This window comes from Electrophorus electricus, chromosome 21 (assembly GCF_041902795.1).
Source record: "Electrophorus electricus isolate QZ-2024a chromosome 21, ASM4190279v1, whole genome shotgun sequence".
Lineage (NCBI taxonomy): Eukaryota > Metazoa > Chordata > Actinopteri > Gymnotiformes > Gymnotidae > Electrophorus > Electrophorus electricus.
Window position 1 is genome coordinate 13951084 of NC_137517.1, and position 22371 is coordinate 13973454.

At 47.9% G+C, this 22371-nt stretch overlaps 3 protein-coding genes across 8 annotated transcripts in view; 2 read left to right on the forward strand and 1 right to left on the reverse strand.

Annotated features, from left to right (window-relative positions):
- The first annotated feature begins 167 nt into the window (after positions 1-167).
- Positions 168-7027, forward strand: ccni (cyclin I). The gene is made up of 7 exons (XM_027017734.3): positions 168-393; positions 975-1131; positions 1524-1658; positions 3401-3475; positions 3669-3809; positions 4644-4877; positions 5545-7027. Exons 2-7 carry the CDS (start codon positions 1018-1020, stop codon positions 5989-5991), a joined length of 1146 nt encoding a protein of 381 aa, XP_026873535.3. The 5' UTR covers positions 168-393; positions 975-1017; the 3' UTR covers positions 5992-7027.
- A 57-nt stretch (positions 7028-7084) lies between these two features.
- Positions 7085-10012, forward strand: sowahb (sosondowah ankyrin repeat domain family member B). Its single transcript, XM_035521495.2, has one exon. The coding sequence runs from the start codon at positions 7765-7767 to the stop codon at positions 9973-9975; it is 2211 nt and encodes a 736-aa protein (XP_035377388.2). The 5' UTR covers positions 7085-7764; the 3' UTR covers positions 9976-10012.
- Positions 10013-12928: 2916 nt separating this feature from the next.
- The window catches only part of shroom3 (shroom family member 3), a 44136-nt gene continuing 34693 nt past the window's right edge, over positions 12929-22371 (reverse strand). For 4 of the 6 annotated variants that reach the window (XM_081704333.1, XM_027017730.3, XM_027017733.3 and 1 more), the window contains 6 exons: positions 19932-19993; positions 18401-19129; positions 17883-18314; positions 16402-16507; positions 15734-16015; positions 12929-14680 (listed from right to left, as the gene is read on the reverse strand). In XM_081704333.1, the coding sequence (XP_081560459.1) occupies positions 14321-14680; positions 15734-16015; positions 16402-16507; positions 17883-18314; positions 18401-19129; positions 19932-19993 (1971 nt within the window). In that variant the 3' untranslated portion in view covers positions 12929-14320. Of the gene's footprint in view, positions 14681-15733; positions 16016-16401; positions 16722-17882; positions 18315-18400; positions 19130-19931; positions 19994-22371 lie in introns of those variants that run through there. The other 2 variants (XR_014119067.1, XR_014119066.1) reach the window with 2 other exon arrangements.

The window sequence follows — 22371 nt, forward strand, 5'->3', positions numbered from 1 at the left end:
CAAATATAACACAATTATTAAATTACCCACAGCCTTTCCAAAGTTGTATTCGATCACAATATTTCGTATATATGTTTGAGTAATGACCTCTATTTAGCTAGTTAATAATCGTCATAATTTATCTAAGAAACTCCTAAACGGACTGCGCAGTAAGAAAAGGGGCGGGCCTGTTTCCTTCCTTTTCAGTTCCCTCCGCGGAAGTAGACGCATTTGTCTATATTCCGTTCCTTTTATTTTTATCAGTTTTTACCCCCCTAAATTTATCAGAAAATGGAGGCGAAGATGGAAGCGTAAAGATATGTCTCGATCCAATCTGGTTTTTTATTTAACTTCAGTTTAATGGACCGGATGATCTCCAAATCGGACTGCGTTTCCCACAGCCTTGAAGGGGAGGTAGGTTAGGACAGCGGTTGTGATATTTCATATCTAGAGATAGTTACCTATCTAGAGCTTGAGCCTAGCTGGCTACATAGCTGAGACTAATGTTAACGTTAGCGAACACTTGGTTTATTTGCTCACTGAGTGAAAATGAGTAATGTAGCTCGCCACGGGAGTTTTTGATTTAGTAAAGCAAGCTGACTCTCACTGCTGACTCTCACTTTCTGGTTAGGCTTGCAGTCAGGTAGCTAACTTGGCTAGTTCAGAGTTTATGGCTATGTAGTTAGATGTTTATATTTGGCTACACACAGTACAATGCACCTTCTTAGCTGGTTAACTAACGTAGGTTAGCTAGCGAGCTAACTATGATCGCCATAGTTGAGATATTTTAACGCTCAAGCAGCAACAACAACAACAACAAAAAGTCTTTCACTTTGTCACTTTTACGTCCCATCATTTCAGTGTTCAGTCATACGTAAGTGAACAGCCAGCAGCGTACATTTTAGGAAGGAAAACCATCTCAAACGTTATACGCCGACTTGTGTCAACGTCTCGTCCTACAGAACCTTAACGGCCTGTCTTTGTTCTGTGCGCAGGTTGCTGTATCCAGCGGGGAGGTAGGCTTTTCCGGGGACCGCGATGAAATTCGCCGAACCCTTGGAAGGCCGGAAGCTGCATTTCCGTCTGGAACAGGCAGCGTCTAGGGAAGCCAGGCTGTGGAAGGCCCGCGTGCCCAAAAAGCCATCCAGCCAGGTGGGGTGAAGCGTCACGGGACCCCACAAGTCCTGGAATCGGACTTGACTTTGTCGTTATTGTGTATTTGTGATACTTGTCCAAGTTTCAGTGGACGGTTTGGCGTCAGATCGCCCACCCGTGCCCCAACCTCTCTAAGCCTGTAGCGTCACCATCATGTACTGGGCTTATGGCCTCACACCGAGGTCGCACACAGACGATAAGGCCCCACGTTTTGTCTTTAGGACCAGAAACACACATGAGGGCTCTGTGTGGTTCCGCAGCCTAGGATATAACGGCGCGGAGCATCTGATGTTACTCGTGCTCCGGCCTGCGGAGCTGTCGTGCCTGCTTTGCGTTGTTTCGCGCGCGTTTCTTTTTTGGTGTTTTATGTGACGCCTTACGCCCCACAGGATGCAGACATCTCCCCCGGTCAGCGAGACGAGGCGGTGCGCTGGCTCGCCGACGTGCACCGCCGCCTGCAGCTCTACCCAGAAACCATCTGCCTGGCCGTCTCCATCCTCGACCGCTTTCTTGCCACCGTTAAGGTATGGCCATCATGGCTCAAAGCCAGCGGCGCTCAAAAACAGTGCCAGGCTGGTGGTCAACCAATAAAATTCACCTGTGCGAGGGTCAGTAGTGGAGAACACGCAGTCCCACACTGTAGTAAGAAAATTACTCACAAACACCCTTCCTCTGTCTTCTTCCTCACTTTGGCCAGGCTAAAGGGCCTGTATTGTGTTCGTGACACGAACCTATCCGCGTTCGCATGGATACGTTGTTGATGGGCGACAAGGGTGTCTGCCAAACGCTGTAACTGCAAGAGTTAACTGTTTGATGTGAGAAGCCCAAGGTCAAGTATTGAAGAAGATACAGTCAGGAAAGGTTTGATTTAGTCTGCGGATTTCCTCAGTGCCACCACACTTGCTTTTGATGTCATCATTTCTGATGTCATCATCCCTCGTAGATACAGAGCTGTTGCACGCACTTTGCTTTACTGTGAGTTTCTGCTCGTCTCTTCACAATCGTGCGCTTTTTTTCCCTCCCTGTCGTGCTTGAGACAAATGTGTGCGCAACTGCACAGTTTCAGGTTTAGTTTTTAACATGGTGAGCAGTGAATGAGTTTTTTTCAGAAGTGAAGCATTTAAAGGGAAGATAACACGGTTGTGTAAGCGCGTTAGGACCGGCTATAATGTGCCATTTTGCTGGCACGCCGCTGTAATGTGTCTCGCTAAATGAAGGGAGGTTGTCGCCAAATGCAACTTGGAGATGAGTACATTCGCGGCTTTTGCTTTTGCGTGTCTGGGTCATCGTGCCGTGTGGTCAGGCCACACACTGCCAACATCATACAGTGACACTACCTGCGAGGCTGTTTAATGGGGAGGGCTTGTTTGGCTACATTTCTTCATTTCCAAGTATGTGGTTCTTTTTTTGATGACGGTCAGCACTGTTTAAGATGAAAGGCAAAGGGATGCTTTCAGTTTTCATTTGCAGTGTAACTAGGCACTGCCTGGTGGCTTTTTCAAAGTATTTATTTATTTTGTCTGCCATTGTGTAGTGAAGAATGATAATGACCTGGTGCGTAATAGTAATCCAATTCTCTAACATGATTGTTAGTGCATGCAAGAATACTGAATTGGTGTGGCTTCGCTTTTTTGTTCTGCAGCTGTTAACTGTAGAGCCTCTGGAGGTCCAGCAGGTGTTCTAGCTGTTTACAGCTTGAATTTAAAGGATTGGTTGCCCTTTAAGGAACTGGGCTCTGCTTGAGGGAGTGACGGAGGTTCTCAGTGTGACGTGCACGGTTCCTCTGTGGCTTGCAACACCGGAGTGGCGGGGGGGTTGAGAAACTGCGGTCTGCCCAACACATGTGACCGGGGGCCGATTTTAAATGAAAGTGTGATGGCGTTCCCCTGCGTTTCAAAATTTACACACTTCTGGTTGGCAATGTGGGAAGTAAACAGAAGAGGTAAACGCAGCAGGTGTAAGAGATGGGCAAGATGGGCGGCGTCCCGTCGTAGTATAAACGTGAAGATGGCAGCCGTTCAGTTCTCTGCAGTGTGGCACGTAGGCCTACGATCCAGCACAGTCTTATACACACACTGCGCGCGCTACGGACGTGATGAATCTAACATGGCGCGACATGCTGCATCTGTATTGTGTTGCTTTTCCACAGTCTTGTTCTCTTGTTGTTGTCTTTCACCTCTCTCTCTCTCTCTCTCTCTCTCTCTCTCTCTCTCTCTCTCTCTCTCTCTCTCTCTCACTTTCTGTCTCTTCTCTTTTTTCCTCTCAGGCGCGTCCTAAGTACTTGCGCTGCATCGCCATCACCTGTTTCTTCCTGGCTGCCAAGACCAGTGAGGAGGACGAGGTGAGTCTTGCTGAGGCAGCCTGACGAGGCGGGACGCCCCATGTTCACCCGGTGTTGGTGCTGTGTCGACGAAACCGTGTGCATTATGGACTAGACCTCAGACCCAGGAGAAACAGAAGATGACACTCTATGTTTTGTTCCGTGTGTGTGTGTGTGTGTGTGTGTGTGTGTGTGTGTGTGTGCTTGCGTGCAGCGACTCCCCACTCTGAGAGAGCTCATTAGCAGCAGTAGCTGTGGCTGCACTCGTTCTGAGATGTTGAGGATGGAGAGGATCATTCTGGATAAACTCAGCTGGGACCTGCACACTGCCACACCCCTCACCTTCCTGCACATTGTGAGTGTCACACACACACACACACACACACACACACACTGCCACACCCCTTACCTTCCTGCACATCGTGAGTGTTTCCACACACACACACACACACACACACACACACACACACACACACACACACACACTCGAGTTCCTCCACATCGTGAGTGTGTCTCAATACACACACACACACACTCACTTGAATTCCTCCACATTGTGTCTTGCAACACACACACACGCGTGCACACACCCACTCTTGAATTCTCAACACACACACACTCGCATACCTCCACATCGAGAGTGTCTGCCTCATCACACACACACACACACACACACTGTGAGCGTGTCACTCACTCAGACACAAAAACCTGCAAATCATTAAGAATCTCATTGCCATCATCTATCATCTCATGCATGATATTATGTTATATTAATATTATGATATTAAGTTAATAAAGCCACATGAAACACTGTCTTGGGAAAGATTTTGCAATCTCTCATACTCGTGTTGCCAGTCACGCAGACACGGACTTAATGTCGAAAGGAGTAATGTGTTAAAAAACAGTGACCCACAGAGGAACACGAGGACTGTTTCTGTTCACACTTTTTTCAAAACTAGCACTGTGGCAGGAAAGGTTAGGGAGCGCCCTGGTGGTGCCAAGTGGTACTGCAGATCAGGACGAGTTAAAAAGTATACATTTATGACATTTAGCAGACCCTCTTATCCAGAGCGCCTTACAAAAGTGCTTTGTCATGATGTGTATGCCAGCATAATATTTCCCTACCAGAGTGGTTAAACATTTATTCTATACTCTCTCTCGCTCTCTCTTTCTCTCCCTCTGTCTCTAGTTTCATGCGATGGTGTTCAGCTGTAAGGCGGTGCACTTCAACAGTGGCTTATCTGGTTTGAACCGGTCCCAGCACCTGGCCCTGCTCACCCAGGAGTTACTGCACTGCATTTCCCACAGTGCACTACTGCATGTGCGTGGCTCAATGCTGGCCCTTGCCCTCGTCACCCTGCAGCTGGAGAAACTCTGTCCTGATTGGCTTGCTCTCACTGTTGACCTGCTGCAGAAAACGCAGGTAAAACGTCCTCGCGCCAGTCCTTCATCATACTCACACACACTCACACACACACACACACACACACACACACACACACACACACACACTCTCTCACTCTCTCTCTCTCTCTCTCGCTCTGTCACTAAAAAAAGACATCAGAAAAGATACTTTACTTGTTTTTCCTCCATTGTTTACATTTACATTTTCAGCATTTGGCAGAAGCTCTTATCTACAGTCACTGTAGATAAGAGCTTCTGCCAAATATATTTATCAGACATTCAATTTAGGAGGAAATTTTCTCAGCGTCTCCGGCCCTGGAGGAAGGGAGGAAGGGCAAGTGCGATCCAGGTTTAAACTGAACACCTTTCCAACCCCCAGCTGGATTAGAAAATATGCTTTTAATATTTATACATCCTAACACTCAACACACTTTACCTGAATACGCTTCTACACGTAGGCTGTTGCTCTGACTATTGGTTTTGGTGGACCAACATGGAAAAACTCTGGTAGATCTGGTCACCAGCGTAGCGTGACCTGGCTTGGGAGGCCAGCGAGGGCTGTCGGTGTCAGTGTTGGTGTCAGTGAGGAAGATGATGCGCTGCCTCGCTGTTGGGATGGTTTGGGATCATTTTACTGATGAAGTTGTTTATTTTTTTTCCTCTCTCTCTCTCCCCATCTCTCTTAGATTGACAGCTCAGAGCTGATTGGCTGCAGAGAGCTGGTTGCACGTTGCCTGTCCACACACACGGCCTCCCTGCCTCCCAACACTGTGTACATCTGCCTCCCCCCACGCCCCTCTCCCTTCAGTGACCCCCACCCGGAACACCGGCAAAGGCCGGCGCTGCCCGCCTGGCATCTCTCGGCTGTCCCGCCCTCTGGCGCTGCCCTTTGCACGTCCCTGGCGCTGCGGAGGAAGCCGTCAGCCAAACGCAAAGTGGAGCAGATGGACGTGGACGAGTACTTCGACGGCATCAAGCGCCTCTACAATGAGGACAGCCCCCCGGAAGGGGTGCCATGGGGCGGGGATGAGCCGGCTGGAGGCGGGGCCTCTTCGGGCAGCGTGCTCTTGGTAGCCCGCCCAGAGGGAGGGTCCCCGCCGTGCCCGGCTCTTCAGCCCGTCACTGTCTCCTAGCAACACAAGCAGGGCTAGTTCGATAGGCAGCGCAGGTCGACGATAAAGAGAAACCGCAGTTTCGGCACCTCCCTCCACCTTCAGAGCAGAAAAGAGCCAAAACGTGTGCATATTATAAATGTACTTTATAAGCCACAGTTTATTCAGACCTCTCTGTTTAGCCTAATTACAAAAAAGGAAGAAAAAAATCAATATAAAGTAAAAATCTCAACAAAAAAGTAGAAATACTTTTCCCGTCCTTGTTGTAAAATGTCTGTCTTCGGTGTTGACTCACTTATCCCTGTTGGCAAAAATGTTCATATATTCTAATGTGTGGGTGTGTGCGGGTGGGTGTGTGTGCGCGTGTGCGGCCCTGGGAGTTCACATCCGCTCAGAGTGTGCTGTGTTCTTTCATGTGCTTTTCTGTTTTTTGTTGCATTTCTCATGTACAAAGCAAATGGCACTCCTGAATGTAAGTGTGAATTAATATATTGTATAATTCCACGGTTAAAAGAAAATGGATTTAATTTAATACTTTGTTTTGGCTATGAACTGTAATACAAATGTTATTTATGATTTTTCTTTCCCCTTGATTAATTCTTTGTGATTCTCTCTCCCTCTCACTTTGTCGATTCTGACTGATCTCTCTTCCCTCTACGATCTGTCTGTTGTTTACTGAGATGCGTGTGCATGCATGTGTAATGGTGCTAAACTCCCTATCACTTCTGCTAAGACAGCATTAATATAACGTTACTACAGTAAACACCATCTCCTCACACACGCACTTGCACAGACCAGGGAGCAGCGCAGTTTAGTGTTTATTCCCCAACGAAAACGCAACCGTGTTTTTCCATCAGAAAAGTGAGGGGAAAAAAAGTTTAAAAAAAAACAAAAAAACAACATCTGTGGAAATGGACATAAAGGACCATTCCGACCAGTGCTGCACGTGTTCTCTGCTGTTATCTTTGGCTCTGTTCTCCTCTGGAGGCTTCAGGTCTGCCTGTACTGCTGAAACATCAACGCAAAGATCGAAATAAACAAACCGTCTATTAAGCCACACTGACTACGGTTCCTCTCTCACACACACACACACACAGGAAAGAGGAAAAAGTGCGTTCCTACAACCGTCTATATTTCAACCAAATCCATTGGTTGGCATTAAAGTAGGGAATGTGATCCCGTATTCTGTCTCATTTACACCGCTCCGACACTGATCCGAGGAACAGACGTCATGGGGAGAGCCCGATTGCACCCAACTTGCCCTTCACACGAGCAGTGATTATACGATTATAAATAACGTGGATTACAAGAGCGGCAAAACGCAAACGTCTCTCAAGGACTCCTTGACTAATTTGCTCTTCACCTTTTTTTTTTAATCAGTGGAGGAATCGGAATCAACCTGCTTGTATCATAAAATGTATTAGCACTGACCACACAAAATAGCTTTTTTTCGTTTCTTCTCTATGATTAAACCTCTTCCTCTTTAAACTTTCTCTATCTTCCTTCAGGGACACCAAACCGTGGGCAAATCAGTTCAAAGTAACCGATTACCAAAGTTTCCACACACACACACACACACACACACACACACACACACAGAAGAGACACTTTATTTTGCTAAATTCACTAAAGCATAAATCTTCGCAGAGCGCGCGCGGCACAGGAACGCAGGAGGAGTTCAGATCGGCGCGTGGGCGGCGTTCACGTGCCGAGCACCCGAAACCTCTGACAGTTCATCCTGAACTTCGGCGCTGCAGAGACCTGAGAGGACGCCCGAGCAACAGCGAGTCGAGCATGGCCACCGACTTCTCTCAAGAAGCAGTGCTGGGCTTCCTGCGCACCGGCGGGGGAGTCGTGCGGAACGCGCACTTACTGGCGCACTTTAAAGACTTTTTGCGCGACAACGAGGACAGGGCGCACAACCGCGAGCTGTTTAAAACGTTCGTGAACGCGCTGGCGACGGTGAAGCAAGAGGACGGAGTGTGTTACGTCGTCCTGAAGAAAAAATTTCGGCCGCATGTCGGCGACGTCCCCGTCAGCAAAGCCTCGTCAGGCGGCCGCCGCGACCAAACGCGCCAAGCGGGACGTGGCGCAGCCAAACCCGCGGCGGCTCGACCGCAGCGTCACGACGAGGTTGCCAGCGGAGCTCGGAAAGCCCGCCACAGCACCGAACACATTTTACCCGTTGCTGGGATTGTAAACAACGACGACGACGTAGAAATAGTGAATTTGGAGACGCCTGTCCAAGCCTCGTGGGAGCAAACGGTGTCCTCCGCCACCGGCAGCGAGGGAGGCAGCGACGCTTGCACTTTGAAACCAGCCCCGTTTATTACAGACTCCACACGCTCCAGTGGGAGCGGCCAGAGCTCGGATCAGTCGGGGGCGTTGAAAGCACTCGCGGAAACGACACAACACAATGGTGTTTACCGCGCCGACCTCGGACAGTTGCGAGAAGCGGACGGTTGCAGCCAGACGTCCTTTTGGCCTCCTCTGGATTGCCCGTCCTACGAGGTGGTTTTGAGCTCTCCGCCCGGTGACACGGCGCCTGCACACGCTCTCACTGACCGTAACCATGAGGATCCTTGGCCGTTTGCCATCCCTCTGGGTCAGTCTCAGAGTTACGCTTCCAGTCCTTGCCTAGCTGACTTGCCTACTACCGCCTCTTCCTGCTGCTCCTGTGTCCAGGCGGGTCTGAGCCAGAGTAATGACTGCCTGTTCAGGATGACCCCGGCTGTATACATCCAAGAGCCGGGAGATGATGATGATGATGATGATGATGATGATGGAATGGCGGCAGCCGCTCTGCTCAAGGCTGCCCCCCAGAGGTGCAACCTGCCCTTGGAAACCCTCCGCCTACCACCGGCAGCTGGCCACCGGGGGCTTGGCCAGTTCCGGGGCGTCTCGTCCAGCCAGGGCAGCCTTAACCTGTTCCCCGCCACAGACCCCTGTTGGCCCCCGCAGTTCTACCAGGACGACTGGTCCAGCGAAGACGCGTTGGATGTCATCATGGCGGAGGAGGTGGAGGTGGAGCCGCCTGCCAGCCGTCGCCTGCGCGAGTCTGAGCTGCTGGCGCAGCTGCACCGGGCCGAGCGGAGCGTGGCTCCCTGGCACCGCTCCACCGGGGACCTCCCAGACCAGGAGCCCCTTCCGGGCCGGGCTCCTCCGTCCGGGCCGGTCGCACGCCGGCTCTCCCAGCGCCTGAAGAGCCGCATGTGCCGGAGCCTGGGGGCAGACCTGGACCGAGCGGCCCAGGAGGACGGCGACTCGCCCCGCCTCAGGCGCCTGCGCCGGATCTCCTCGTTCCTCAGCGACCGCCCCGCCTCCACCTTGTCCAGCTGCGCCCCGAGCACCCTGGACGGCCTCTCCTCCACGGACTCCACCCGCAGCCTGGCGCACGACTCGGCCTGCCTCGGCCCCAGGCACTCGCAGGTGCCGCTGGAGCCGCACGAGCACGACTGGTTTGCCAAGGCTGCGGCGGGCGCCTGGGCCGATGTCTACTCGCTCTTCCGCGAGGAGCCGGGCCTGCTGGCCAAGCGCGACTTCTTGTCGGGTTTCAACGTGCTGCACTGGATCGCCAAGCACGGTGACCACCGCGTCCTCAACACGCTCTGGTACGGCGTGAGCAAGACGGGCCAGCAGCTGGACGTGGATGCCAGGAGCACCTGCGGTTACACGCCCCTCCACCTGGCCGCCCTCCACGGACACAGGAAGATGCTCCGCCTCCTGGTGCACAAGTACAGGGCCGACGTGACGCTCAGAGACAACAGTGGCAAAAAGCCGTGGCAGTATCTGGAGAAAAACGGAGACCGGGAGCTGCTCGAGCTCCTCGGCGCCCCCCAGAGGGCACTCGGGAGCAGCACGGGAGTGTGCAGGTCTGCGGAGAAGCCCCCAGACCTGGCTGTCGCCCCATCTGTCGCCACGGTGAAGAGACACTCGTCGTTCGCCGCGCTGTTCAAACACAAGCCACAGCTGAGAGTCTCAGCCACAGCAGAGTCCATCCTGTGAAAACCTACCGGATGCCACTCCTGGAAAACCCTTGTACTTACTTTGGCACAGCAGACGGACAGTTTCAGAATCACCGGTTAAACTGAATCGGTTTCTGGTGTCAGGACTGGTGCTTCTGACGGAGCCTGCGCAATGGGGATTTAACTCACTGAAAACATGTGCTGTGTGACACTAATGGAAATGAACACTAGAGGTTGTATATTCATTAAACCACTTTGGGTGCTTTAAGGCTCACTAGTGTTGCTCTCCAAGTCTGTTCAGAGGTTGGGTTTAGCCAAACGTCTTTACACAGAAGGGGACAGGAAAAGAGTTTTAGCTAAGATGTGGGTGGCTGGGTGTGTGTGTGTGTGTGGTGTTTGCATTGCCTGTCTGTATATTCAGATGGTGGCCTGACAGTCAAATACTGCCTCCTTATCCTTGTGCATTCAGTCCTGCATTTTCTCCCTCTAATCATATGACCTCTTATGTCCTGAAGGGCTCTTTTGGCTCATTGTTGGTGGTGTCCCCCCCCCCCCGTTTTGACATGTGAGCAGGAAGAGAAACTGCACTACTGACCCTAACTCTCTAATCTGAGGGTAAACAAACAGTCCACATTCTGCCAGAGCTTTAAACAGGAAACTCCTCGCTTTATATCCTCTTAAAATCTTATGTTCTAGGAATTTGACTGGCAACCATTATTAAGTGTGCTGTATTTGTCTGTAAATACTGTAAAGCAACTATGCATCCAGTAATATATTCGGTATGTGTAGGCTTTTTATATTCATGCGCTTCTCTGATGTCATCAGAGATTAAGATTAAGTCTTCAGCTGTTTCAGTTTGTGGCTTTAATATTTAACCATCTGTCCCTTGCATTGATCTTACAGTAAATCCAAAAAGCAGGATTGGCAGAGCAGACTTATATTTCCACTGGCAGGACAGAGGATTCCGGGTCCACAGTCGCCTAGGTAATGCTATAGTAACCTGGACTCATACTGTGTGCTTAATGTTGCTGTATAGGTGATACTACGGAGAACAGGGTTGCAAAGGGACGTTTGTCATTTTAAACTTGCTCACTAGGACCCCGGTTCTGAACCTCTCATTGTTTTGCACACGCACATTCTAACCACTAGTATTGTACGGTGCTGGAGTAAAGAAAGAACTTGTTGTAGCTTGTCTGACTGTGTGGGACGTTGGGGAGCACAAGGACCAAATGACTCCACTGTGGCCTTTTGTCATTCGGGGAGGAAAAATCTCGGGAGTCCCTGCACTGAGCTGATTAGACACTTTGAAATAAACCACTTTTTTTCAAATCAGGCCATGTCTTGCTTCATGGTCTTCACTTCTGGATCTTGTTTAACCACATAAACAAATACCGTGAGACGTATGAAATGTTTGCGTGTCCCGTCTTGTCGCGGGTGTGTTCTGCTGTATCCTGTGGTAGGATACCACAGTGTAGTTACCAATTGCAGAGGGTGTCTTGTGTACCCTACAACTCCAGTAGAGAATGAACAGCTTTAAGCTGTTCCCACTGCACGGTTTCCCCCCTTTTACAAAGTGTGTTTGTATCTTAGCCAGACAACATGGGAGAAGCGTTTGGTGGAGAACCACTAACCACTGTATTAGACACACCTACCTTGTAGTGTTGAGCGGAGCACCCTTGACACAGCGGTGACACTGCTATGCGTAAAAAAAAAAACCTAAAAAAAACGGCAGCTGGGCTGCTGTGCTTGATACCACCATGCCAGTGTCTCTGCTGTACTGGAAAGGGATCACTGTCTACAGTAATGCAAGAAATAGACCTTTCATAGGGTCGCATGTGACCAACCGTGCATGACCTCAGATGAGTTGCAGTCTGCATTTGTATGCTTGTAAACTAAAAGACTGCTGTACCCGGTAAAGTGGCCAGTAAGGAGTTTCTAATGAGGTGGTAGGTGAGTGGACTTTCCTGTTGAATTAGAGTTTGACTTATTTAGCTGAGATATTCTGCCCTGTACGGTGGCGCTCCAGAGCCACATCTTTTGAGCATGTCAAATAAATGATGAAGAAATGAAATGCAAAATCTGATGCGGGATCGTCACAGCTGTGCAAATGGAATGTGATTAAAATCGAGATGGTGGTCATCTAAACTCGCATGCTATTTGTTTCACACACACCAGAACACACCTGGATATGTTTTTGTTCATTTGGTGTTCATGTGTAATTTAAGATGCTGGCTATAGGCCTTACACACAAAACAGCATTTTTCATTCATCTTCATCTTACAGTAGCTGAGTTGTGGGTTGTCTGGAACGCGCAGTTCTGTGATCACACACTTGAGTTTTGTTTGATTTTTAAAGCTTGTGTCTAGTTTTTGGACCAAATTGTGAATGAGTGATAGTATCGAGCATTTTGCACCATGACAAAATGAACTCCACTAAAGTCTTCAAATATCAGAACTGAAAATTAGAAGAACTACTTCAGTCACATAAAGCTAATGATCATAGCTGATAAGTGAGTGAAAATGATTGTTGTTTCAATGTTTAGCTTATGCAAATACATTTATTCAGTAGTCTCCACTAGTTTTAACTCAGTTGCCATTGAAATATTCCTCATATTTTAATTTTGAGACAATTTACAAAATTTTAAATAGCTTTGTTATGCACCCAGGAGTGAGTTTTGTTAAGTATGTATTGTTGGTTAGAGTGAAAGTAGTGTCCCAGTGTCTCACAGGACATGTGAAGCAATGAATGGAACTTACAGGCTGAGAAATTAGGGTTAATTAATTTAGTTAGTGTAGGATTTTAAGTGTATCTGGAAATAGAGTAAGGTATGCTGGGTTAGGCTTGGAGATGTACTCCGCGGGGTGGTAGATCTCCAGGAGAAAGGGTGTAACTAAACTCTGCAGGGCGGTAGATCTCCATGAGCTGATTAGATTGTGCTTGCAGTGTTTTCATATCGCTTTCATATCACTTTCATAACACTGTAAACAAGTCTCTTTTTAAAAAATAGATTTATTTTTATAGAATGCGTCTGCTTTTCCTTTCTCCTCTTAAACAGCGCAATGTGACGGCCTGTTTATGGTGCGATTTGCCAAAAGAACAAAACACAGCACTTCAACGGTCCAGTCCAAGTTGGGTCTGAAATTCTACATCTAACAAACACAATGAAAGTAATGTACCAACGGTACCATCACTGGTGTCTGTCTGCACAAAAGCCAACAGACCTGATGAACAGTGAACAGAACAACAAATAAAAAATAACAAAAGGTGGCTAACATTTTTGTAAGCGATGGGCTTATTTAAACTATGAAAACCAGCAGCGTTTACAGTATCGGGTCATATAGCGTATATTTGAACAGAATACAAGCATAATAATCCAAGTGTGATTCCTATTCGTTATTTATGGGAGACGGAAAACTAAATATGCAATCAAAACACCACTTTGTCTCTAATGAACAGCTTTTAATGGTTCAGACACAGGAGCACCTTTTCCTTTTAAAGCCAACTGAGAATCCAAAAATCAATTCATCCTGAAAACTGCATTTTTCATGTATGGGCCTTATGCTGTTTTATAAAATATAGAATGTATTTATTTCTCTACACTTTAAGGCGTTTAAGAGGTTAGGACAGACCTCTTAGTACATGTTCATATTACACACATTTTCATATATAGGCTATTTATAAATAATTATTGCAGTTGCTGATGTCATTGCAGCCTTTGAGCAGTTTAAGCAATTTGAGGATAGGTGACTCACTTAAAGCACAGAGTTTGTGCTTATTATTTGAGTGTGTGTGTGAGAAGGAGACTACAGCATTGTGAAAAACAGCCAGTTCTTTCCTAAAGTGATAGACCTGTTACGTGCATGTCAGGACTCTGTCAGGAAGTGATTGCACACAGTATTGCCACAGTAACCACAGTCGTGTGGCCAGCTGAACTCCCATCGAAGCACGTGTAACGGAGTCATATAACGGAACGCGTTTTGCATCGCTGGGCTGTGTTGGGGGTCCGGCTGTGCTGCTCAGGTCAGCCGTCGGCAGGGCCACGGGTCTGATGCAGTGCGCTGGTGTAAAAGGCCATTGCGGAAGGAGGCACGCAGGTCAGAACGAGCGACGCTTCCTAACGGAAACGGACTAGTGAGGCGGTACCGTTGTCCTTCGTTCTGGCCTGAACACCTTCGGTTAAGGCACCACGTGGGTGTTGTCACAGGGAAAGAATTTGAAAGTTTCTCACTTGTTTTTTTTTTTTCTTTCTCCGTTTAATCTTTTTTTTTTGCCCTTCTTTCCTTCCCCATCACTTCCTTCTCGCGCTCTCCGTCCTTTTCCTTCTCTCACTTTCATCTCCTCGCGTTTTCCTCCTTGGCAGCGGCTTTCCGTGCTGAAGAGCGACGTCAAAGCGCTGTCACAGTGGGGGGGCGTGGCGAGTGGGCGGGGAGGTTGGAGCCCTCTGGCCTATCGGCAGAAGAAGAGGCGGGGTCTAAGCCTGGTGGGCGGAGCTCCGGGGGCATGCTCTCGCTCAGCCTCTGCAGCTGCTCCTCGCCTTGGCGGATGAGCCCGTCCAAGTGGCGCTGGCGGATGAGGAGGGCAGGTTTGGCGCGGACGTAGCGCTGGTAGTTGCGCAGCTGCGCTCTGCTCAGGTAGCCGGCCAGGAAGTCCAGCACCACGCGCTCGCGCCGGTCCAGGTTCTCCTTCAGCTCTCGCGCGTCCTCCTGCTGATTACATAGCTGTTGCCACTTCTGCTGCAGAGACGCCTGCAGCACAACACACATACACACAATCTCAATAACATAAATAAAAAAGGGAGCACACGGGTATCAGCTGGATCACTGAGAATAACTGTAAATCAACAGGGATTCCAAAAAGGTCGGTCAGGTATTTAGATGCAACAGCTTCAGTGCTTATTTCAAACCAAGCACTCAAAATGAAAATCTTGTGCTACCTGGTGGCCACTACATGTACTAACACGACCCAAGTCGTGCTCCTATGGATGACTCGAGCTAAGATGTAAAGTTCTATTAACTATTCATCATTGCGCTGGTGTAGACGGTGACACCAATTCCTAGGGTGAAGTTCAAACCAGTAATAGTGCAACCCAAGTCAATTTTCCTTACAAAGAGCACGTGCCAATTAATAATTAATAGAAGTATTCTCACAGTAAATTGTTAAGGCATGAGTTAGCAAAGGATGTAACGGACTGCAAAGCAATCATTCGTATTGAATAGGTGGGGTGTGTGTTACTAAAAGTAGCCAGTCAGCATCAGAAAAAAATAACTTCAATACAGGTTTCTATATCCTGACTAAAATGTGAAGCAGGAACTCTCTGACACTTCCTTTCAAGATCCTGTTTCTTTCAAGACACATCCTTTCCTCTCCTAACTGCAGTAGCCAGGGCGTACCACACCTAATAATGTGACATTAGGCGTGGTAATGGAACAGCTGGTTGGCTGATCATACTGAGGGATTCTGGGTGTGTATGTGTGTATGTGTGGGATGGGGCGGGTGTGTCTGCATGATCTCCCCAGACCTGGTTCAGCTCTTCAATATCTCACTCGCTGTCAGCAGCAGATAAGATAGCAACACTGTGCAGTGCTGCGCCCCTCAGCTGTTATAAGCACTGTGAGTTATGTCGTGGCCGTGATAATTACTAAAGGGAATGATCTGGGTGACTGTGTTACACGGGATACGTCTGATGAACATTCCAGGAGATGTGCCGTAGATGTAGCGGCAGGAAACGTCACAGTGTAGTACATGAGGTTTCCAAAGAAACAGTAGGTTTTAGAATCTCGTGTCCCGCGAACCCTTACCCTCTCTTCGGCGCTGTCCTGGTCCGGCTCGTTGCCCAGGGCGCTGAGGGCGTTCTCCACGCGGGCGCGACGCCCACTCAGAGATAGCAGCAGGTTGACGATCTTCTCCTGGTCCCCGACGAACATGCAGTACTTTTCGCGCTCGTTAGGCCGGCAGCACTGCTGGACCAGAGCCTCCGTGTCCTGACCCAGCGCCCGATAGTGCCGCTCCCGCTCCACCAGACCTGCCCGCTCCGCCCGCAGAACCGCCAAGCTCTCCCCCAGGGCCCGCAGCAGCTCCCCCTGCAGGAGAAGAGCAGGTACTGCGCTCAGCTCAGCCCAAAAAGGTACTCTGCCAGTTAAGTCTACTGCAGGTTCCCAGCAGTTAATGATTAAAGCCACTAAGTGAAAGCAAGTCGCCATAAGAAAATGGAATGTATTGGCATATGTTACTTTCCAAAAATAAAAAAAACAATGTACTGCACAATATGCTCAGTGTTTACATTTTCATATTGATCATACCTGTGTTATTAGAATGCAAACACCTGATAACCCTGCTGTATATTCTTTCACTCTGGTCTATATTGCCTCAACACTCAAGAGTAAACTGTGCTGTGTACGTCTGCTGTACGTCTGACTCCATTCTGTTATCGGTGGTTAAGAATCTGGTGGGTGGATATGAATCAGACCTTCTTGTGGTTGAGATCAGATTCCTCCTCATCCAGATTGGTTTCTTTTCTTTCCTTGATGGTTTTCTCATAAGAATCATCTGCCACACCCGAAACATCGGGAGCCCTGTGTGAGGTAAAGCACATGCACACACAGAGGAAAAAAATATATAAATGAAGCAATGGATAAAGCTAAGACACCAAGACAGTGCCAAAGAATAATGTCTTTCATGCACACTGACACACTCACACACACACACACACACACACAAACCAATCTACTACAGCAGCTGCAGCTATGAAGTAGGCCTTGTCTCGGTAACTTCCTGTCTATCCCATTCCTGAAAGAAGAAATTAGACAAAAGACACACACACGCACACACACACACGCACGCTGAAAGAAAGAGCCAGGGAATTTGGTAACAAGCTAGAGTCCATCCAGCCGCTCGAGTGCTAGTCTTTTTCACATGCCTCAGTTGATACAAGGTCAGTAATGACACACCACATATTTTCAGAGAGAAGGCTTAGCATGTCTGCCTCTTCCCATCACACAGTTTAGCTGACACAACCATATGAAACACATTCCTTCTGTTTAATCACTATATACTGACAAACTTGTAGTACTTCCCCCCCCCCCCCCCCCCCCCCCAACAAACAGTATTTAAAATACAAAATACTTTAATGGTCTCAGAAACGTAACTAAATTGATAAGAACCAAATCTAAACGATATTTAATAACAATCACGGATTTATTTCTTGTCGCTTTAAGAATTTATGTATTAAATTCCTGCCGTTTTGAGAACAAAACATTACGCTAAGGCGATTGCTCTTTTCAGACCACTAGGTGGCAGCGTTTCCTCATTGTTGGCTGCTAATTGAGGGGTTGAGGTTATAGCGACGCTGGTATCGCCTTCATAATTTCCCAAGCAGTACTCAAAGTCTCAGATAAGGCGGCATGAACAAAACCCCAACTCCCTTCAGCTGAATGTTCAGTAGTGATTGTTTGAACGGGCACTGTCTGACTGGCATTGTGTTGACGTTGGTCCACATGTCTTGAGCAAACTTTATCGAATGGAGGCTAATAATTGATTCCCACCAGACAAACTTTGACCTTAACGCGACATATCCAACAATACTGGAATTTTCTAAAGCTATTTCCACCCGAGAATGCAGCAGCTAGTTCTGGGTGTAATCCAAAAAATGTCCTGTTCGGTTTTTCTTCCGAACCAATTTCCCTGGCGGCCTTATATTGTTAATCTTTAGTTAGCCTCGTATCCACACAGCTAAAGCAGTAATTCGCAGGCTAATACCATAAACAAAGCTGCAGTGTTTACTGTCCCTGTGAGTTAAAACTAACCCACATCGATCGCTCACACAAGCACTTTTGTAGCTTCTCGCCCTCTTTCACTCTTTCTTTCTTGTCTTTCTGCCTCCCTCGCTGACATCCCACAATACCCTTGTAAGAGGCCTCTTGAACACCTGCTTCCTCTACTTGTTTTTACCTCTCATCCAGACAGCAGGGGCTGTCGCTATGCTGTTGCCGTGGAGACGGGAAGTAGGAAGGGAAAAGGCCCTCCATCAGGTCCAGTGTGCTGGTGCTTGCCCAGGTCTCCAGGAGCAGAGCGAGAGCCTCATCTCTGTGAAGCAGCTCACGGGCCAGTGCCTCCACGTGCACCTCTGCTACCGAGCGCTTTCTCCTGGCCAGCAGGGCCGACTCGAGGCCGAGGTTTTCTGGGGCTGCTTCCTCCTCCTCTTCCGCCTGTTCCTCTGTGACGTGCCTCTCGGGGCACTGCGGAGCAGTTTTGCCATTACGAGTCATGCTGGCTCCGACCGGAGTCCAATTAGAGTCAGGGGTCACTGACGGAGATGACAGGTCATGGAAGTGTTCCTCGTTATCTTGGTGGGAAGTCAGCTCCGGCTGATAGTCGGAGATGCTGGAATGGAAACGTCGTCACAGTGTTTGACTGCACTGTTGAAACTGATTCTGCTTTTTAAAATTTGTGTGTGTGTATGTGTGTACCTGTTTACGCTTTGTGGTTCCTGAGGTGTAAGGTCCTGTGCCTCTTCCTTTGTCTGGGGGACGATTGGTGGAGGAGAAGGGAGGATGTCCTCTGTGATTTCTGTCTCTCTGATTGGCAGTGGGGTTGGTAATGAGGAGGGCGTGGCTAAAAATACCTCATCGTCCTCCTGAGATATGTCTGGGGGTTGAGCAAACTGAATATTGGACTCTGAGATTCGTAAAGAGGGGAGGGACATAGTAGGAGAGGCGGGGCTCTTGGGATCTGCTGGTGATCCAGTATGGAATGGCTGAGGAGATGGCTGAAAGCACAAAGATGCTTGCGGGCCTGTGGCTTTGTCCTCTGGGTGTGAAGCTGAAACGTCAGAGGCAGTCTCTGGTGCTGCCGTCTTCCGCGAGCCCGGTGATTTCAGAGTGCCCCTGCAATCGCCCGCGTCGTCGGCAATTTCCGACACCCCGAACGAGCTCTTCGCGTTCTCATGGATGACGCCAGGGAAAGCGATGGCATCCAGATTGGGCTGGCACTCTGCCTCGCACAAGGGCTGAGAACCCGCGGGTGAGAAGGGGCAGGGCAGACCCACGGAGGCGGCCAGGCCTGTGGCGCTGTGCGCCCGCGGCCGTTCCGAGAGCCGCTGCCTGTCCCGGCGGATAGCGGGAACGCTGGGCTGGCTCCGACCTTCGTCCTGCAGCTGCCCTCTCTCCTCGCGGACCGGTGCCTCGTCCCCTGAAGCCCTGTTCCACACGCACACGCACAGAAAAGCACGCATGCGGGATGTTATCTCAAGGTGTCCCTGCTCTCACTGCTTTTCGTTCGTTTTCATGAAATGGAAATTCACCATAACCATGACTGAGAGTTCTTTTGCATGACAACACGCGCTCCAAAATAGCAGCAGTGGAACTGTCAACTGATGGAGGGACTGACCAACTAAGGCAGGGGGAAGATCGGCATTGCCATAAAAGTCACTGCTTTCTACGCAGCTTTCACTTGCTTGCTTTTTAAAGGACAGATCTGACGCATCAACCTCCAGGACTTTTATTAGTTCCTGCTATTCTGGTGATAAACATTCATTGCCCTAGTTTAGACCTTTCTAGATAATCTAGATAATTCTAGATAAATCAGTAACTGCTGGATATGAGAAAATGGTAAAATTTTGACTGGTAAATAATAAACAAAAAACCTCTGCGTCTGTAGCAGTAGTGGTGAACATGTGGACATCTATAACACCACATACGGCGTCAGGGAATTAGAACCAAATGTATTATATTAGGTCGGGAATTAAATGTATAAGTGGGTAGAACTCCAGGATCAGGGTTATATCATGTAGGGAAGGGCTTTGTATTTCTGCTGTAAATCTGTGGTGCACCCCAAACAAACAAACAGGAAGTAAACAGGTAACAGAGTACTGAACAACTGTGTGTGTTCGCGAGCAATACGTGACGAGAGCTGAGTAAGTGGCCTTCGAATTGAAAGGACATTTTGAAGACGAAGCAACGGAACACGCACACAAAGTCATATCTGCATGTGCTTACACACCTGTTATCAGGGGGCTCTTTTGAGATGAGCCCTAACAGTGTGCGCTCTCTGGCCATGAAGTCCTAGACGTGAAAAAAGAGAGAGATTATTATTGCTGAGGAGGAACATGTACAGGGAAATGAATAAACACAGGAAGTTAGCCATTATTCTTTAATTACATCAAGACAGAAGCCTTCTGGGTCTAGGGTTCCAGTTTTGTGGGGCATAACACATTTATTTTTATCTTAAAAATATGCTGAAAATTCTAACTAAGTAACTACTGTTAATGAAAAACACTGGAAACACCCAAATGGTAAGCTATTACTAGGAAACAGTTTTTGCTGCGTCTGTCTTCTGACGCATGTTTTCTGTCATGCTAAATAGTTTTGTGGTCCATTTAGCTGTGTTGATGTATTCTAAGCCTCATGTTGATGCTGCTCATGCACTGGAAACCAAAACATTTGATGAAGAGATAATGGTTGGGATTTCAGCTATACTATGTTTCATACAATTACAATATTTTGTGAGACTGCAACGTCATTCATAATGACATGAACGGCATGGTGCAGAAACTGATGACCTCTGGATTAGATACACTCCACTTTCCTTGTCTGTCAGTAATTTCTTGTTTGTGTGCCAATCTGCCAATAAGGATAACCAAACATTTTTGATTGTACAAGCCATGCATTTTATGAAACCCTCAGTGACTTAATACAGCCATTTCTAAACGATGTGCTGTCATTTATAGAACATGACAATAAATTGGTCAGTCAGTTACATTAACTGTTCAATTAACTATCAGTGATTACAATATTCATGACCATTAAATCGATGTGAGGTCCAGAGTTAAAGGCCTAATTCATTTTTCATTACAAAACATGTTTGAAGTGCTTTTAAGACAAGTTCCTGAAAATTCTAGGGCCTATAGACAACTCTAATGCATTAGTGTCTTTTGGGGTTTTTTTGGGCAATGCAGATAGACTGGCTAATACATCTGTGGTCTAACTTTCCATCTGCATATAATCCTTGCTCCTTGCTCTGTGCAACACCCCAGTGTTTATGTGTAGGATGATCACTCTCAGATAAATGTCCACTCCTTAACCATCCTAAATGTTTCCTGGCTGGAACTGTGTCTGTTTGTCCATTATCTCTCACAGGTCCTCCCCGTAGTCACTGAGGGAGCAACTTTATCTGCCGCACGTCTACAAGCACCCTGCCTGGAGCCAGGCTCTGTGGCACCAAACAGGAAGTGAAGAGTACTGAACACTTCCTGGTGGGGGACAGACTACTAAACACTACAGTGGCTGTCTTAGTGCTTCCCATTGGAGCCAGACCACTAAACACTACAGTGGCCATGTCTTGGTGCTTTCCACTGGAGCCAGACAACCAAACACTACAGTGGCTGTCTTAGTGCTTCCCAGTGGAGCCAGACCACTAAACACTACAGTGGCTGTCTTAGTGCTTTCCACTGGAGCCAGACCAGCAAACACTACAGTGGCTGTCTTAGTGCTTTCCACTGGAGCCAGACCAGCAAACACTACAGTGGCTGTCTTAGTGCTTCCCATTGGAGCCAGACCAGCAAACACTACAGTGGCTGTCTTAGTGCTTTCCACTGGAGCCAGACCACTAAACACTACAGTGGGCATGTCTTAGTGCTTTCCACTGGAGCCAGACCACTAAACACTACAGTGGCCATGTCTTAGTGCTTCCCATTGGAGCCAGACCAGCAAACACTACAGTGGCTGTCTTAGTGCTTCCCATTGGAGCCAGACCACTAAACACTACAGTGGCTATGTCTTAGGGCATTTTGCCCACCCCTTATTAATCTGGTCTCAGTAGATAATTTAGGAAGAATGACATATGTTCCTGGAAACAATCTCAGATTTACGCTTAATTCACAGTGTTTAGAAAAATGCATTTGTATGAAATATATGAAATGTCTTCAGGAATAACTAATGACAAAACCATGACTGTGAGATAGATTTTAAAGCACATCTCATACCTAGTACAATATGTAAAAAATGAAACGAAAAAAATGATCTGGCAGAATCACTAAGGATTGACAGCCTGCTTGGCAGCTGTAGCTCAAATGCAAAGTGGGGAACATTTTCTGGGGATTTTATGAATGGGATTTGCTGTGACTGGGTGTGGAGAGCAACCTCTTTCTAATCACAAGTACTCCTTGGAGACTGGTTTGTTTCACAATCTTTGCAGTAAATCCAGTCTAATCCCCACTGCAGGATGTCCTTTTTTTTCTTTTGTTTTTGAGGTGCAGTAGGAGGTAAATTATAGCCACACATGAATGATCGCAGCCACTGCTGTTTAACTTTGGAAATATAAAGTCTTGTCCCAAAAGGTCCTTTACAATACAACATGAATTAAAGTATTACAAAAAACAAACAAACAAACAAAAAAACACCAAGCTATACATAGCTGTAATTATGGAGTGTAAAAACAGGTA